A 16,957-nucleotide genomic window follows, 5' to 3' on the forward strand; every position below is an offset into this window, starting at 1 on the left:
TAGATTGCTACAACATGCAAAGATAGATCTAGAAGTGTTACTTATATCTTACGAAATTTGAAGCAACATTGGAGTTTGGAATTATGGTAAAAAGAGATTTCAAAACGAATTTTTGGTGTAAAATGAATGAAGTCTCCAAAATTTTGGCTTCAATATAGGTTTGATCATTTCATATTTAGTTGTGAGCATTCACAAAATACGTGATTATTTTGATAAACAAGTTAACATTTAGGTTGTTTGTAGCAAATTATATCTACGCATTTTCTCCAAATAAATCGAAATAAAACTTACATATCTGAGATTTCATGTGTAACTAACTCAATTGAAAAATGTCCTTCTTGTACGCTAATGTTCTAGGATGGCAGTGTTGGTAAAACTCTCAATGATAAATAGAGTGTAGAGAGCCTGTGTGGGGCATCAACCACTGGTTGCGGGCTGTCGAGATGCTTCCTTGCAAAACCTAACTGTAACTCAATACGACGAGTAGGAAACCTTATAAATACGAACAGGAGAATATAAATCGGTTTGTCTTGTCTTAGACTAGCCCTACTGCTATCTTGAGCTTGTTCATAAGCTTTTCATTTTTGCTTTACTACTTGGGCTTCCAAATTTCTATATTGGGTCTCATAGTCTTTATTAAATTCGTTAATTTTTTGAGTTTAATAAACAAATAAATTAATCCAATGTAAATAATTGTTAAGATACATAACGGAAAGGTAACTGATATCAAATTTCATATTAACAACACATCTATGTTTATTTTAGGAAAAAAAAAACGTTACAATTGATCAAACCATTAAATTATAACAAAGTAAAACTAAAATATTTTTATTTTTGCTGTTATGCATAAAATGAGGATAGTATAATTATCTGAAATGGGATTAAAAAAAAAATATGATCTTACAAATTATATGAATAGAGTATATCACTATTGTGCACGTTTAGCTCAAATATATCGTTACTTTATTTAAATTTTGGTGACATTAAGGACCGTTGAAATTGATTCGAAAAGGGGATCCAACGTGTAACTATTTTCCGGTAAGAAGTAAAAGAGAAACCGTTAAGGATCTGGCAGCCACTTGCCGGAATCAACTTTCCACCACCTCCTTTTTCTTCCATTTTTATGTTAAACCACCTTTTCCCTTTTCTGTTCTCCAATTACTTCCTGTTACACCCACCAATCGAATAGGGTTTTCTTCTTCAATCAAATCAATCGGTCACTTATCCTCTAGCTTCAATCGTCAAATCAATTGGTGAATGATCACTACTATCACCATCCGATCTGATCACCCGCAATAAGTTTACTGTTTCTCTGTACACTTTCGTCGTTTGTGATGGGAAAAGTTGCGGTGGGAGCTGCGGTGATAGGTGGGGCTGCAATTTGTGCTGCGGCCTCGCTGATTGTGCGCCACCATGTGCGGAGCTCGAGACGGTGGGTTAAAACGGCGGAAATTCTTAAAGAATTAGAAGAAAAGTGTGCAACACCCAACGCTAAGTTGAAGCAGATAGCTGACGCCATGACCGTTGAAATGCATGCTGGACTTGCTTCTGAAGGTGGTAGCAAACTCAAGATGCTCATCAGCTACGTTGATAATCTTCCCACTGGGTAACTAATTATCCATTCAATTTGCGTACATGAATCATAAACCTATCTTTATTTCGATGAACCTTAAACAGATTGAAATTATGTTTGTTTACGATTTCAAAATGATTATTATATTTAGTTTAAATCTAATTATTCTCGATCCTGAATAAAATTTCTCTGTTTAGTGACGAAGAAGGCGTGTATTACGCATTGGATCTCGGAGGAACAAACTTCCGGGTGTTGCGAGTGCAATTGGCAGGGAAATCCGGTATCAAATCTCAAGAGTTTGCCGAGGTTTCAATTCCTCCACAGCTGATGATCGGAACTTCACAAGTAATCCTCTCGATATCTTATCCTATATCCGTTTATAAGTAAAAACTCGCCGGGATCTGAAAGTTAAATGTTTTTATATTTTTTAGGCCCTTTTTGATTATATCGCAGCCGAACTTGCAAAATTCGTAGCGGATGAAGGTGACAAGTTTCATCTTCCTCCTGGGCGACAGAGGGAGTTAGGGTTCACATTCTCGTTTCCGGTGATGCAATTGTCGATTGATTCCGGGAGTCTCATGCGATGGACTAAAGGATTCTCTATTCACGACATGGTAATTAGCGTTTCCATTCCCTTTTCACTTCTCTCTTAGTAAATGAAATTCTGGAAGTAGTGGAATCATCCATTCCATTGAAGTACCCGAAACAAATTGACCGTTGATAATTTTGTTAATCCAAATTCATGATTTTGATTAAATCACATTTTATATATTCTATAAACATCTAGAAAATATCTTTTTAATTAAATTATAATTCTTGCGTACCAACCGAATATTGAATTTCCATGCTTATTTCATTACATAGGTCGGTCAAGATGTAGTTGCGGAACTTACACATGCAATGAAACGTCAAGGTGTCGATATGCGTGTTTCCGCATTGGTAACTTCATTTCAATTAAAAAAAAAAAAAAACACCATATATATTCCCTTCTTACAATTCAATATAAACTTCCATTTTGTGAGAAATAACATCCAAATTAAAACCTAGGTGAATGATACAGTGGGGACATTAGCCGGGGGTAGATATGACAATAAAGACGTGGTTGTCGCGGTAATCTTGGGTACCGGATCAAATGCAGCTTACGTGGAACGCGCTCAGGGTATACCAAAATGGCATGGCCCACCCCCTAAATCCGGCGAGATGGTGGACCCTACATTTCCTTTTATAGCAATTCTACTTTCAGTGTCAAAAAGTTTTACTATTATTTACGGTCTGTAATTATTTTTTTGTAAAGGTTGTCAACATGGAGTGGGGTAACTTCAGATCTTCACAGCTTCCGTTAACGGAGTATGATAATGCACTTGATGTTGAAAGTTTGAACCCTAATGAACAGGTAAATATATTAATATTATAAATGGGTAATGGTATTTTTAGCGACAGAACTAATCCGTTGCTATTAATGCATTTTGTTGGTAGATATTTGAAAAAATGATTTCGGGAATGTATCTTGGAGAACTTCTTCGAAGAGTTTTATATAGAATGGCTGATGAGGCTGCACTTTTTGGTGATATAGTTCCCCAGAAACTAAAAACCCCGTTTATTTTGAGGTATTTTTTTTTTGTTTTTTAAAGTTTATGATTTCATGCATTTTTTTTTTATCTATTTCAATGGATGGGTGAGGTAGAATGGAAGCATACTAGATTTGTTCTAGCAACCAATACAGAAACACACGCTTAGAGAGTAAAATCAAAGGGGTAAATGCAGGAAGTAGCAATGTACTTTTATTGATTTGTTTACTATAACATTCTACTTTCATTTCTTCATATTGCAACATTGTACTTTGAAAAATCTACCTCGTTATAACAATGTCATTTAAATACAAATCAATTTCCAATGCTATAATTGGGTAGATTTTTTAGTGTATACTTTCATAATAAGAAAATGAAAATGGAAGTATAATGCTACGATTTGATAGTATTTTCAAAGTACAATGTCTTAATAAGAAAAAGTTGAAAGTAGAATGCTATAATAGAAAGAACTGAAAGTATTAATGAAAGTACGTTGCTATTTCTTTTATTTAGCCCATGATTATCTTATGACATCGGAATCCATTTCAAACTTTCACAAGAAAAAAACATTTCTTCATCATCGATTTAACATTTTCCAATCCACAGGACACCCGAGATGTCGGCAATGCATCACGACACATCCCCCGATCTACGAGTGGTCGGAAGCAAAATGAAAGACATTTTAGAGGTACAATATTTAATTATGAAATGATTACATTTTTTTATCACAGAGTATAGTAGATTTTTTTCAGTTTTGGTCCCTAAAGCTTTTCTCATGCAACTTTGGTCCTTATTTTAGGATTTTGTAACGTTTTGGTCGTTGTTCCAAATAAAATTACTATTTTTGGTCCTAGGGACCAAACTTATAGTTTTTTTTACTTGTAACAAGGATCAAAAACCTCAAATCAGGACCAACTTTGCAATAAAAAGCTTTTAGGACCAAAATTGCAAAAATCAGTTATACTCGAGGACCAAAAATGTAACCTTTGTTAGATGTTTAAGTCACACCGTCTCATTTGCCTCTATATATATCAGAGTCTCTCTCCCTACTCTATCTTAAGGGAAAGAGAACTCAGGACTTCACATAACTAACATGGTATCAGAGCCACCGTCTAGCATAAACACTGCTTTGGTGCAGATATCCAACACATCCCTCAAAACACGAAGGGTTGTAGTCGAGCTTTGCAATATAATCGCCACACGAGGAGCTCGTCTTGCTGCTTCCGGGATTTTGGGAATTTTAAAGAAATTAGGAAGGGATACGGTTAAAGTAGGGGAAACACCAAACACAGTCATAGCAATGGATGGGGGGTTGTATGAACACTACACCGAATACAGTAAATGCATGGAGAATGCACTACATGAGCTTGTAGGTGATAAAGTATCGGATACTATTAAGCTTGTACACTCGAATGATGGGTCGGGAATCGGGGCGGCTCTTCTTGCCGCCTCTCATTCTCAGTATCTTGAGGTTGATGATTCGTAAGAAAAGAGATTAAAATATATATAATTATTATAGAAGTGAAAAATGTTGCTATGTGAAGAGACTTCTATAGTGAATTAATTCTTGAATTATGGTATTGTAGAATATGTACCAAAGGGCTAGATTATCTATTAAAATTCTGCTTGATAAAGCAAGTTTGATTTGAAAAATCTAACTCGAAAAACCTTGTAAGAAATATATCTAATAGAACAAGTTTATTTTGCGTAGACCCAAAAAAACATTGACCATATATTTAGTTTTGTCACAGGCTTTTATGCAAATATAATTTAATTGAAATGAGGAAACTTCTTAATATCTCCCTCTTTTTATAGTTGGGTGACCTGTATAAGCATTTTGACATAATAAAAGAATAAAAGGGAGTTAAGTTTGTTTGTCAAAAATAAATGGAATGGAGCATTTGTTTATGAAATTTGATTTCTTTTCCTGCAACGATTTTTCATTCCATAAGGAAGAGAATGTTTTTATTTCAAATGATAATATGACATATTATAGGACAAATCTTTAAAAAATCAAATATATTTTCAATAAGCTTTTAAAAAGACCACTATATTATTTTTTTAGTATATTAAAAAAACTTTATATTTTTTAAATTGTCTAATTTAAGATTTTGAGATCAACACCATAAATGCTAGATAAACGATTTTCAAGGGTTTGTTGGTTACAATGCAGTAAATTATAAAATTTCAAATAATATAAGGTTTTTTTTTAATGATTGATGAAAATATGTTGGACTTTTACACGGTTTTAATGTACAAAACAAAAAATATATATATTTCAAGAAAAAAATAGATGAAAATGTGTTGTTTTTCTAAGATTTGTCACTATATTATAATTATAAATTATTTTTATTTATATAATATTTAATAAAGTTAATGTTTTTGAAATTAACTTTTTAATTTTCTAAAACTAACTAAAAAAATTATTTAGAGTTTGCGGCTATTAAATTTTATTTTTGTCAATAGTTATTTTTAAATGATATAGTTTTTCTACTACTTGAAATACTAATAATATATGTTTTAAACGACATAAAATCTGTTGATATGCAATACATATATTTTTTCTGATTAAAGTTTTTATTGATAATCTTTTCTTTTTTTAATTCAATTAATAGTTCAATACTGTTACAAAAATATCATAACTGATCAATTACATAAAGTAAATAATTTTTGAAGTAGACAATTAAAAAATTAAAAACCATCTAGAACAAGCATTTGAAGCTACAAAAACGGCTCCCATGTTGTCACTTTCGCTTATTCGGAATCCCCATCTGGAACAGGACACATGGTGATCAGTAAATATTAGTCTTCCATGATCGTTGTCGATCATCATTCCATCGCTACGATACGAAATCCGTTCAACTTCTTAGCAATCACTGTTATTACGCTTTGACTGAACGATTTGATCCGTCCGTATAAAGTATGTGAAAAACAGAGCAATCCATTGTTTAATTCTGCCATTAAATTCGTAACCTCTTTTTATTCTTCATTTCCCGTCTGTTGCCTCACCGTGCAGATTCACCGATCGCACCGGTTGCACTTAAAAAGGAAACACACTACACCAATTTCAAAAATTTACCCTTCTTTCTACATCAGAAACTCCATGATTCGTGGCTCTTTTATATGCGCAGGGATGTTGAGTTAGAAAAGTTTTTGAATTTTCTATTTCTAGTCGATGTTCCCATGTGCGTGTTTGATTTTCATGGCATGGGCCAGGATTACTTCCCTAAAAAGTGTGCATGTTTGCAATGTGAGTGTTGGATCCGATTTTGTAATGTGCGGGGGCCGTGTGAAGTGAAGCACACAAGATGTTAGTGAAATTGTCTCAGTGAACAAATCTGCATTTTTTTTTCTCATCTCTGGCAAAATGCAGTTGAGGATAGTGGCAATGGAGGAAGGGAAAGAACCCACCATCAACTCAATCAGAGTAACAAATCAATCCAGGTGTTTCCCTATGAGATTACTAGGATTCATGTTATTGTTTCTAGGTATTTGCATTGGCTTTTCAATCATAAATATGTTCAAGATCCGATATCTAGGCACTCAGAATATCATTTCAGGAGCACAAACCTTAATACAGTCTTGTTTTCAAGAATCCAATAGTTTACAGAACTGGATTGAGCCTCCATCAACTTATATGCACACATTGGATGATAGTGAGCTATTCTGGAGAGCTTCATTTGTTCCTGAGATCAAAGAATACCCTTTTAAAAGATCTCCAAAGATTGCATTCATGTTCTTGACAAGAGGACCTTTACCATTGGCACCACTATGGGAGAGGTTTTTCAAAGGGAATGAAGAATTTTATACCATTTATGTCCACACAATGCCTTCATATCGTGCAAACTTTTCAACCTCTTCAGTCTTCTATCAGAAACAAGTTCCTAGTCAGGTTAGCCACCATTATCTTCCTTCTCTTGTTTAGAGCATAGAAAAAAATACTCATTTTCTTACCTCTATGTAGGTGGTGGAATGGGGAATGATGAGTATGTGTGATGCTGAAAGAAGACTTCTAGCCAATGCATTGTTAGACATCTCAAACGAGTGGTTTGTTCTATTATCAGAAGCCTGCATTCCTCTTCAAAAATTCAGCATTATCTATCACTACATATCAAGATCTAGATTCAGTTTCATGGGTGCATTTGATGAGCCTGGGCCTTATGGCAGGGGCAGATATGATGATAAAATGTTACCTGAGGTCAACATTGACCAATGGCGAAAAGGGTCTCAATGGTTTGAAGCTAATAGGAAACTAGCAGTTGATATCATAAAAGATCTCAAATATTATCCCAAATTCGAGCAGTTTTGCACACCAGATTGTTATGTTGATGAGCATTATTTCCCAACAATGCTGACTATTGAGAGCCCATATTTATTGGCGAATAGGACACTTACGTATGTTGACTGGTCAAGGGGTGGTGCTCATCCTGCTACTTTTGGGAAGAATGATGTGACATTGGAATTTTTCAGGAAAATACAGCAACACCATACGTGTGTTTATAATAACCAGCCAACTTCAGTTTGCTTCCTTTTTGCAAGAAAGTTTGCTCCTAATGCCCTGGATATACTACTGCAGAACTCTGCACAGTTTTTTGGCTACTGATTTCAGGTCATTTCTCATCTTTATTTCAATAAGTAGATAACTAATGGCAGCATGGATCATGGTTTTATCATTTATGATTGGGTGGGTGTTTGGTGTGCATTTTTGAAGTGATTATTGGGACTTGATGAAGCAGAATTAGATGTTCAAAGCTAGGGACAGTTAGGTAATCTTACATTTGTTCTGATTATCTGTTTTCTTATAGCAACTCCTAAATTGATTGTTCGAATCTGGTTATGTTGATTAGAAACTCAGAATCCTCATCAGTTTAGCACTTGTTCATTATTCTGACTTCAAAATTCAAATCATGATAATCAGTTTTAAGAGCTTGTAACTGTTTGCATGAAAGTCAGTTTACAGCACTTCAATTGCATACCAAATGGGATATGTTGTTCACAGCAAAGAAGCATTAAAGTATATACTTAAATGGGTCATGGTTGATCTAGTAGTATGATATGGTGTTGGGATGTTTTCAAAGTATTTTTGTGATTTAAATTAGAATCAGATGTTTAAAGCTAAGGGTAGTTAGGTAATGTTACATCGACCTCAATAACCCATTTTTTTAGGTTACCCCCTTACTCATTGATCATTATTCAAATCGGATTGTTTTGACCCTAAAAATTTCAAAAAGTTTAAACGAACACTCAAAACTCATTACTGTGGCTTCAACTCACAATCATTAGTTTATCTATGCTACTCCACTATCTTAATTTTAAGACCTCATTCTCTCCTATCGTAGGTCATGTCTTTGTAAAGCACAAACTCTCTCATGTCTAACATCAAGTTATCTTCTCACTTCCTTCTCATATGGCCTCTCTTCCTTGTTGTATCAACTGTAACAATCTTCGATACCGTTGTCGGTTGTTTCCTTTAGACATGCTTGCACAACCTCAATCTTCATTCCCTCAGTTTTAAATAATTAAACGTCATGGTGTATGATTTTTTTCCGATGACATTATGTTGGTGGAAGAGACGAGGACAATGTTGAATGCTAGGTTAGATATTTGGAGGATCGATGACCACCAAGCATGGGTCGCATTCGGTATCTCTCAGGGACCATTATATCTTTCGGTGTCCTTCAAATTGTCTCCCTAGGTATATTAGCGCATGCCTTCTCACGGTCAATAAAAACACAATATGGAGCCATGGAAGTCCCTACTTCTTACTGTGTATTTCTCCATAAAGTGTTCAATGAGGTCGATCAATTTGGTTGTCGACCTCCCAGCCATAAAGCCGATTTAATTTTCAGTTACATCATACCCTGTCGTTCCATCACTTTCTCCCATAATTTCGTGGTATGATAAAAAAAACTTTATACCTCTTTAGTTGCCACAAGATTAGGCATTGTCTTATATATATCAGTAGTATCACACACATCACACACAGTACTAGATCTCCACTTCGTTGGCATTGTAGCAGTATTTAAAATAATGTTAAAGATGTACGTTGGTCACCACATTCCCGCCTTCCCACGACAACATTACACACTAATAGGGATGTGGTCCATGCTTACGTTTTTGTCCCTCCTCATTCTTTGTAAAGCACTCTTCACTTCCTCACTTTTCATCTTTATGCAAAAACGATCGTTGTAAATATGTTGTCGCCCTCCAATGCCCACTACATTCATATTCATCTCCAACATTGTTGCCTTGTTAAATAAAAAATACAAGCAACAACCTTATCTCATATTTATATCTTCGTCATTCACTAGAACTCAATCGTTTATCCAATAATATACCTTACGTTTCATATGTCCTTTTTCCTTCTCTTTGTGGATTTAGTTAGCTTTTAGATTCCATTCACCCCTTCTTTGTATCCAATCTACAATTCATCTCTTCATATGTCACATACTTCACTTTAGTCACTGCTAAGTTCGCCTCACCTACGACCACCTTGTATCTTTCTTTTGCCCCACATCTTTCCATGTCCTTACCACTAATTACAAACCCCTTAAAACGAGTTTGTTTTACCTTAACCTTAGCTTTAACTTCCTCACTCCACCACTATTCTTTATGCTCTTTGACCTTCCATGTCATTTGTCCTTCATAACCTCTTTGGCGGTGTGGCTAACACAACTCCGCTATTGCTTTGCATTCTTCGGATGATCATCTCTTGAACAACCCCATCACTAAAGCTCCGGTGTCGCACCCTTTAAGTTTTTCCAAACATTCATTGGTATAGCTTCTTTCATTCCCCCCTTGTGTTCTCCTTCTCGGGTTAGGTCCTAGACCAACAATCTATGTCGTGAAGCAAAGGTCTCTCCCGAAAAAGCCTTGCATTTTCTATCCCCTTAAGATGTAGTGTTTGCAATAGGGACGTAGTTGATTTGGGTGCTATCACCTTACCCCAATGAAAGGTAACCAAATGCACATCCTTTTTTAGGAAAAAGAGTTTTAAGACCACAAAATCGTATGTAGTAGGGTATGACCCTCTTCGTTCCTAGTACCAATTATCGACCCTAACTCCTCTCTTCCTTTATGTCTATTGAAGTTTCCCCTTAAGAGCATTTGTTAGTCCTTTAGGAATGCTTCTCACCATATCATCTAACGACTCCCCAAAACTCCTCTTTTCCACCTCTTCCAACCACCTTCATCGCTAAGATCCTATCACACAACATCTTCTAACGTCTACCTTATTTTCATTGAGGTTCTATGACAACAAGATTCGCACATCATTTATCTCCTCTAAGTTTACATATCACAACTTATATCAATTACACTCTCTAGCTCATGCCCCTTTCCACTCGGTAGTCTCTTGCAATGCCCACTCTTCTTTTACTTAAGACCTCTGTCATTTCCAATAACTTCACACTCAAATACCCTACAACCGGGGTACATAATCGTAATTTCGAATCCTCCACATCCCTAAAAAAGATTCTACAACGCTTAAAAGCATGGCAAATGAGAATTTTATTCACAATGAAGAAGCATAAAAGTATGTTTAAATGGATAAATAGTTTATGACATCAATTATAAACAAATTTGATGACCATAATAGTATACCCTTATGAGATAAACCGTAAACGTTCTTCAAAATGATACAACAATGGCACATGAACCAAACTAGTCCTCAAGGAAAACAATACATGAAGAAAAAAAAAGAACTTTACAATTCATCATGAGTTTCTGAAGTTTGAACATCAATGAGGTAGTTAGCAACTAAAGAAGCATGCATTGCAGCACCAAACGGAAGTATATCTTCATTAATTTCAAAAAATGGAGAATGAACAGATACAGGATTTTTATTCGATTCACTCTTCATTCCAAGAAAGTAGAAATAACCAGGTATCACCTCTTGGTAACACGAAAAATCCTCTGATCCCATTAATGGTAACATACTTTTAACATTAGAAGCTCCAACAACATCCCCTGCAACTTTTACAAAGTGCTTATGTAATCCTTCATCATTTATGGTAGCAGGAAAAAAAGGTTTGTCTTTTGAAGAGAACTCAACACTCGCATTGCACCTTTGTACTGTTGCTTGCCCTATAATAACCTTTTTTTTTTAAATAAATTAGCTTCATTTTTATAAATATGTACATGCATTTATATTTTATTTCATCAAAAAACTTTACCTCCTCGATCCGCTGCTTGAGATGCATGAAACTTTCTTTAGAAAAAGCTCGAAAGGTGCCACCAATGGTGACTGAATCTGGAATAACATTGAAAGCACCACCTCCTTGGAACTTAGCAACTGTAACTACCTGCAAAAAATAGCAATGTACTTTCTTTATTTGTTTATTCTAGCATTTTTACTTTTCTTATTAAGACATTAAGTACATTGCTATTTCTTGATTTTATGATGAGGATAACAAGTTTTTAGCTTACTTGAGAATCAAGAGGATCGGCTTCTCGTGAGACCAGATGTTGTAAACTAACAACAACATTTGAAGCTGCTAAAATAGGATCTATTGAATGTTGTGGAATGGCTGCATGACCTCCTTTTCCAGTTATGACAGCTTCAAAGAAGCCACTTCCAGCCAAAAGGGTACCTGATTTCGAGGACACTTCACCTAAAGGTAACCCTGGAGATACATGCAGACCAAATATTGCTTTCACATTTTCAAGAACTCCACTGTCTATTACCCGTATTGCCCCTCCACCCCCTTCCTCTGCTGGTTGGAAAACAAGAACCACTGTCCCCTGATTATTTAAAAAAAAAAAAAAAAAACAAGTTTTAAGCGTTAGATGCAAGAAATAGCAATGTACTTTCATTGATTTGTATATTATTAGAGCATTCTACTTTGAAAAATCTACTCAATTACAGCAGTGTCATCCAAATACAAACAATTTTTTATTGATATAATTGAGTGGTTAATTCATAAGAACCATTAGATTTTGAAAAATTTTATGTCCTAATAACAAAGAAGCTGAAATTCTACTTTCATTTTTTCAAAGTACAATGTTATAAAAGGAAGAAATGAAACCAGGATGCTATAATGAAGGGATCAATGAAAGTATGTTGCTTTATCTTGCATTTAAGGCTAAAAAAACTAAATTAACAAACCTTCAAAAGATGGCTATGATCTTTTAGAATCTTAGCTGCACCAAGAAGCATAGTGACATGAGCATCATGGCCACAAGCATGCATCTTTCCAGAAACTTTACTCTTGTGTTCCCATTCCACCATTTCCTAATCTCAAAATCAAAGTCAAACGTACAACAATTAAGTTTCTATCAAAAAGTCAACAGATTTCCCATAACAATCATAGATTAGTAATCAAAACTGTATAACTGTTGTTTCAGTCAAGATGAAAAAGGTCAAACATACAGCAAGAGTCCAAGTTTGTATCAAAAAGTCAACGAGGTTACCTTAATTATCACTAGCAATAAACACAAACACAAACAAATAATAAAGAAGCATAAGATTTAAATGAATAAAACCTGCATGAGAAGAGCATCCATATCTGCCCTAATAGCAACAAAAGGAGGTTCACCGGAGCCTATATAACCGATAACGCCGGTAACTGCAACTGGATACTTATAATCAATACCCAATTTATCTAACTCGTCTCTGATAATTTTACTGGTTTCAAACTCTTCGTAACCTAATTCAGGATTCTCGTGTATCCTTCTCCTAATCCCCACCATCCAATCGAAAACCTCATCTTCTTTAGCAAGTTTGAGAAATTGTTTCGAAATATCAGAAACCCCAATCGAGATTTGGGGTTTGAATATGGAAAAAATCAAAATTACAGAAATCCATTTGGGTAAATCCATGTTTTGCTATGAAGATGGGTGCATTAGTTGATGAAAAGGAATACGACGACCGAAAGAGTGTAAAAATAGATATAAAAGAAACAGTCGGCGAGTGAAAATTGGGATGAGAGAAGTGAGTTTGGGTACGGCTCCGACGGCTATTAAATATCTCATTTTGGCCACGAGGAATCCCTTTTCGAGGTTAGTACATGTGCGTTTACGGAAATACCACGTGGGCTATTCAATTTTTTTTTTATTATTATTTAGATATTTATTTTAACAAAAAAAAACTGTAAATTTAGTCATTTTAAGTGTTTTTCTTTAAAAAAAAAATACCCATAAATTAAACCACTTATTTCGTAGGGGTACTATAAAATACTAAAACGGAAAACTACCTTACTTAATGGTTTTTGCGAAATGATCAAAACAATTTCTGTTTCTTTGCACTTCGAAATGTTCATCATCCTGGGAAATATTATTGTCCCTTGTGAAATATGTTACTGACCAATTTTATGTTTTTTTGCTAGAAAAAAATCTTTTGAACGTAAATTAACATAATCTTTGACACTACAAAATGTTCTTGGCCCCTAATTAGACAGACATTTCGTAGGGAAAAACGATAGACATTTTTTGTCATTTCGTGAGGACTTTTAAGCATGGCCCTTTCGGTAGTACTCTTACAAAAGAAAGTTTACATTTTGAATTGTAATCATTGTTACTTTTTAACACGGGTTTCACAATGAAATACCAATAAAATATGTAGGTATTTTTCACACTTTTATGGTTAAAAATATTTAACCCCACATAACAGATGTTGCATTTTATGATGAAAAAGTAAATGAGAGTAATGTAGGAATTATTGATGCATCAGTGTTAAAGTACGCCTTTGTCACTTAGCATATTAATGCATTTATGTTAGCATTAAGTCAATTTAAGCGCAAATCAAAATAAATTTAGTAATGGAATTGTCTAATGAGAATATTTTAGGTTGATTTATTTTGAATAAGAAGATTGTCAATTTAACTTAATCGAATCGAACCTCCTATAATTAAAGAAAAACCATCTCAAATCAAAATAGGATTTTAATGAACGAACTAAAGATAAATATTCAAATCAATGCCAAATTACCAATCCTAACTAATAAACGAAAATAACTTTGTCACATGTCATTTTCTCATGCATTATGTCACATGTCATTTTATCATAATTTTGAAATATTTATTTTCCATTTGTCATTTACTTTATTTTTCATTTTTAAATATATCATTAATTTAGTTTCTATAAATTAAACATACCATAATAAATATATTAATTTTAAATGTTAAATTTTAAATTTCAAACTTTAATTTCAATTTTGAATAAATTTACAGTTGAAACCTTTATATTTAACATTTTGTTATAATTAGCACATTTGATACACTGGTCCGACAACTAACACATAATTTTAATTTCAATTTTTCATGTTTTATTTTTATTTTTGTTATCATAATTTTTACATATTTCAAACTTCAAATTCAAATAAAGATGTCGTTTAATTATTTATATTTAACATTTTGTTTTAATCAACCCGTATAATATACGGGTATCACAACTAGTGACTTAATAACTCACAATCTATCACAAAGAAAATTAATATTCCATAATCTAAAACAAAAGTTAATATATTTAAAAAAATATTTAGATAAATATGATATTTTGAAGGGAAATGATAAATCCACGGTTTTTTTTATAATCCACTTACTTTTAAACTTAGTTGACAAATATGCCCACATCTATATTTGGAATGCAATTTAATTTTCATTTTAGGCACAGACTCGTTATCCGTATTTAATTTCTGCTTTTATTATTTTGTTTAATTGTTTACACATCATTTTAATACTTCACTTTTACGATGTTTTAATTTCTTTTTCTTCACTGAAATTAACTATGCAAATATACTTAATTTTTTGTCATCCCTCGTTATGATAATTGTTCAAGGTTTAGGATTTGTTGGATTACATGCATGTGTTTAGTCATTGTTTTAGCAACATTTGTTAGCCACTTTGTTTCAATGATATTGCAAATATAACTCTATAAACATTATTTTATTTTAGTTGTTGTATGTTATTTTGTGTTTTTAGAGCATCTCCAACCTACTATCATTCTCTATTTTTTCTTCCATTCCTCTCCAACTCTACCTCATTTATTCCCCCATTTGGGGGGAAATGAATAGTATAACACCATATTTTGTGTTATACTATTCATTTCCTCCAAAATGGGGATGAACTTTAAGTTGTCGGTTTTAATCCCTCGTTTTATATATTTATACATTTCTGGTTTTTATCTACTAATTATTATTTAAATGTAATATTTAATACTTATAATATTGTGTTATATATTAAATTGTATTAACTAATTATAGATATAAAGTTTTTTTTGTTGTTTATCAAATTCATATTAAAATTTAAATACATATTGAAATTTTAAAACACAATAACGTATTTTACAAAAGCTTATAATTACATATTATAAATATAATCTTATTTATTTGATATTATTGTTATAAAAAAATTATAGACTATATATTTGTTAAAATCAAATTAATAGAAGGGGTGTATTTGACAATTTATATAAGTTAAAAGAATGGAATATACTTTTTTGGGGTAAAAATGGGGTAAAAAATGGAGTAGGGTTGGAGATGAAACACTATTTATCCCATTTTTTACTCCATTCTTGGGGGAGAAAATGGAAATGGGTTGGAGATGGTCTTAGTTTAACCATTCTTTTGTTATTATTACTCTATTTTATTTCTTACAAGTTGATTGCATGGAAGATGATCCATAAACATTCTCAGTTGACTAGTGGTTCATGTATTTGATATTCAAATTTAACCGAAAATCAAACCAATTAAATCAAAAACGATCAAACCAAACTTTATTCGGATCGGTTTCGGCTAATATTTTGGAAGTCAAAAAACCGACCAATCAAAGCCGAACAGTTATGTCTTCATCATCTATAATAGGGTGTAATTTAATTTTTTATATTAGTCATGTGTCTAATTATTAGTAAATCATTATCCCAAACATGCACGACACACGCGACTTCTTCCTCCTTCGGTGGCAACCATCTTCATCCAACATGTCGCTGCTTCTTTGGCGTTGCAGTCTTCAACCGTCAAACGGTAATTGATCATCCATTCTTTTTCCTTGTGTATGTGTCCAGTTTTGCGTCTTCCGTCTGATCTCTTCACAACATTTTATTCCTTGTGTACTACTCCCTGCTAATTCTAAAATATCAAATTTAAATGTGACGGCTATGATTATGTCAATTCCAAATACCAAAATAAATATAATAAGTCCTTGATTTTGATTTGGGATGTTATTTGTTCGGTTTAATTGGTTATCAGTTTGTTCGGTTCCATTTGTTAGTTCTTTTACTTCCAAAATATGAACCAAAACCGACCTGAATAAAATTTGGTCAAATCGTTTTCAGTTTAACTGGTTTATTTTTCAGTTAAATCCAAATAACAAACACATGAACAACTAGTCAATTGAGAATTTTATGGCTCATCCTATCTCACAAAAAAGAACAAAAACCCTAAGTGTCATAATGAGGAGGTTAAAAATTAAGTACTATTGCATAGATAAAATTCAATGGAAAAAAAAGCTCTTGAAAATGAAATATCAAAAATGAATTGTGAACAAAAAAATTAAAAGCGAAAATTAAGTACTAATAATGAGCAATGTGCCTAAAATAAAAACTAAATTGCATTCATAGATAGGGGCATAATTGTCAACTAAATTTAAAAATCAGTGGATTTTCAAAAAGATGTTGTGGATTTATCATCTCCTTATTTTGAAAGCTTATATATATATATATATATATATATATATATATATATATATATATATGAATGATAAAAAAAATTAAATATTCTCCTATATTTTCTTCCTATATCATCATACTCATCTTAAATGATAACATGTGTTATATTTAATAAAAATAATAATATTTTAATACACTTATGTGACACATGTCA

The 16,957-nt window shown here is 33.0% G+C and overlaps 3 protein-coding genes across 3 annotated transcripts; 2 read left to right on the forward strand and 1 right to left on the reverse strand.

Annotated features, from left to right (window-relative positions):
* Positions 1 to 983: 983 nt before the first annotated feature.
* On the forward strand, positions 984 to 4,794 carry LOC145116874 (hexokinase-1-like). Its single transcript, XM_079053186.1, has 9 exons — positions 984 to 1,606; positions 1,771 to 1,918; positions 2,005 to 2,187; positions 2,438 to 2,512; positions 2,621 to 2,776; positions 2,868 to 2,966; positions 3,050 to 3,180; positions 3,748 to 3,829; positions 4,280 to 4,794. The coding sequence occupies exons 1-9, from the start codon at positions 1,335 to 1,337 to the stop codon at positions 4,625 to 4,627; spliced, it is 1,494 nt and encodes a 497-aa protein (XP_078909312.1). The 5' UTR covers positions 984 to 1,334; the 3' UTR covers positions 4,628 to 4,794.
* Positions 4,795 to 5,913: 1,119 nt separating this feature from the next.
* LOC145115759 (glycosyltransferase BC10-like) lies at positions 5,914 to 7,970 on the forward strand. Its single transcript, XM_079052118.1, has 2 exons — positions 5,914 to 7,033; positions 7,106 to 7,970. Exons 1-2 carry the CDS (start codon positions 6,509 to 6,511, stop codon positions 7,742 to 7,744), a joined length of 1,164 nt encoding a protein of 387 aa, XP_078908244.1. The 5' UTR covers positions 5,914 to 6,508; the 3' UTR covers positions 7,745 to 7,970.
* A 2,716-nt stretch (positions 7,971 to 10,686) lies between these two features.
* LOC145116875 (IAA-amino acid hydrolase ILR1-like 4) lies at positions 10,687 to 13,086 on the reverse strand. The gene is made up of 5 exons (XM_079053187.1): positions 12,625 to 13,086; positions 12,248 to 12,373; positions 11,569 to 11,883; positions 11,316 to 11,444; positions 10,687 to 11,236 (listed from the first exon to the last, which is right to left on the reverse strand). Exons 1-5 carry the CDS (start codon positions 12,958 to 12,960, stop codon positions 10,847 to 10,849), a joined length of 1,296 nt encoding a protein of 431 aa, XP_078909313.1. The 5' UTR covers positions 12,961 to 13,086; the 3' UTR covers positions 10,687 to 10,846.
* Positions 13,087 to 16,957: the final 3,871 nt, after the last annotated feature.

The sequence above is a fragment of the Lactuca virosa genome, chromosome 5 (genome assembly GCF_052849685.1).
Source record: "Lactuca virosa cultivar CGN04683 chromosome 5, Lactuca_virosa_CGN04683_v6, whole genome shotgun sequence".
Classification (NCBI taxonomy): domain Eukaryota; kingdom Viridiplantae; phylum Streptophyta; class Magnoliopsida; order Asterales; family Asteraceae; genus Lactuca; species Lactuca virosa.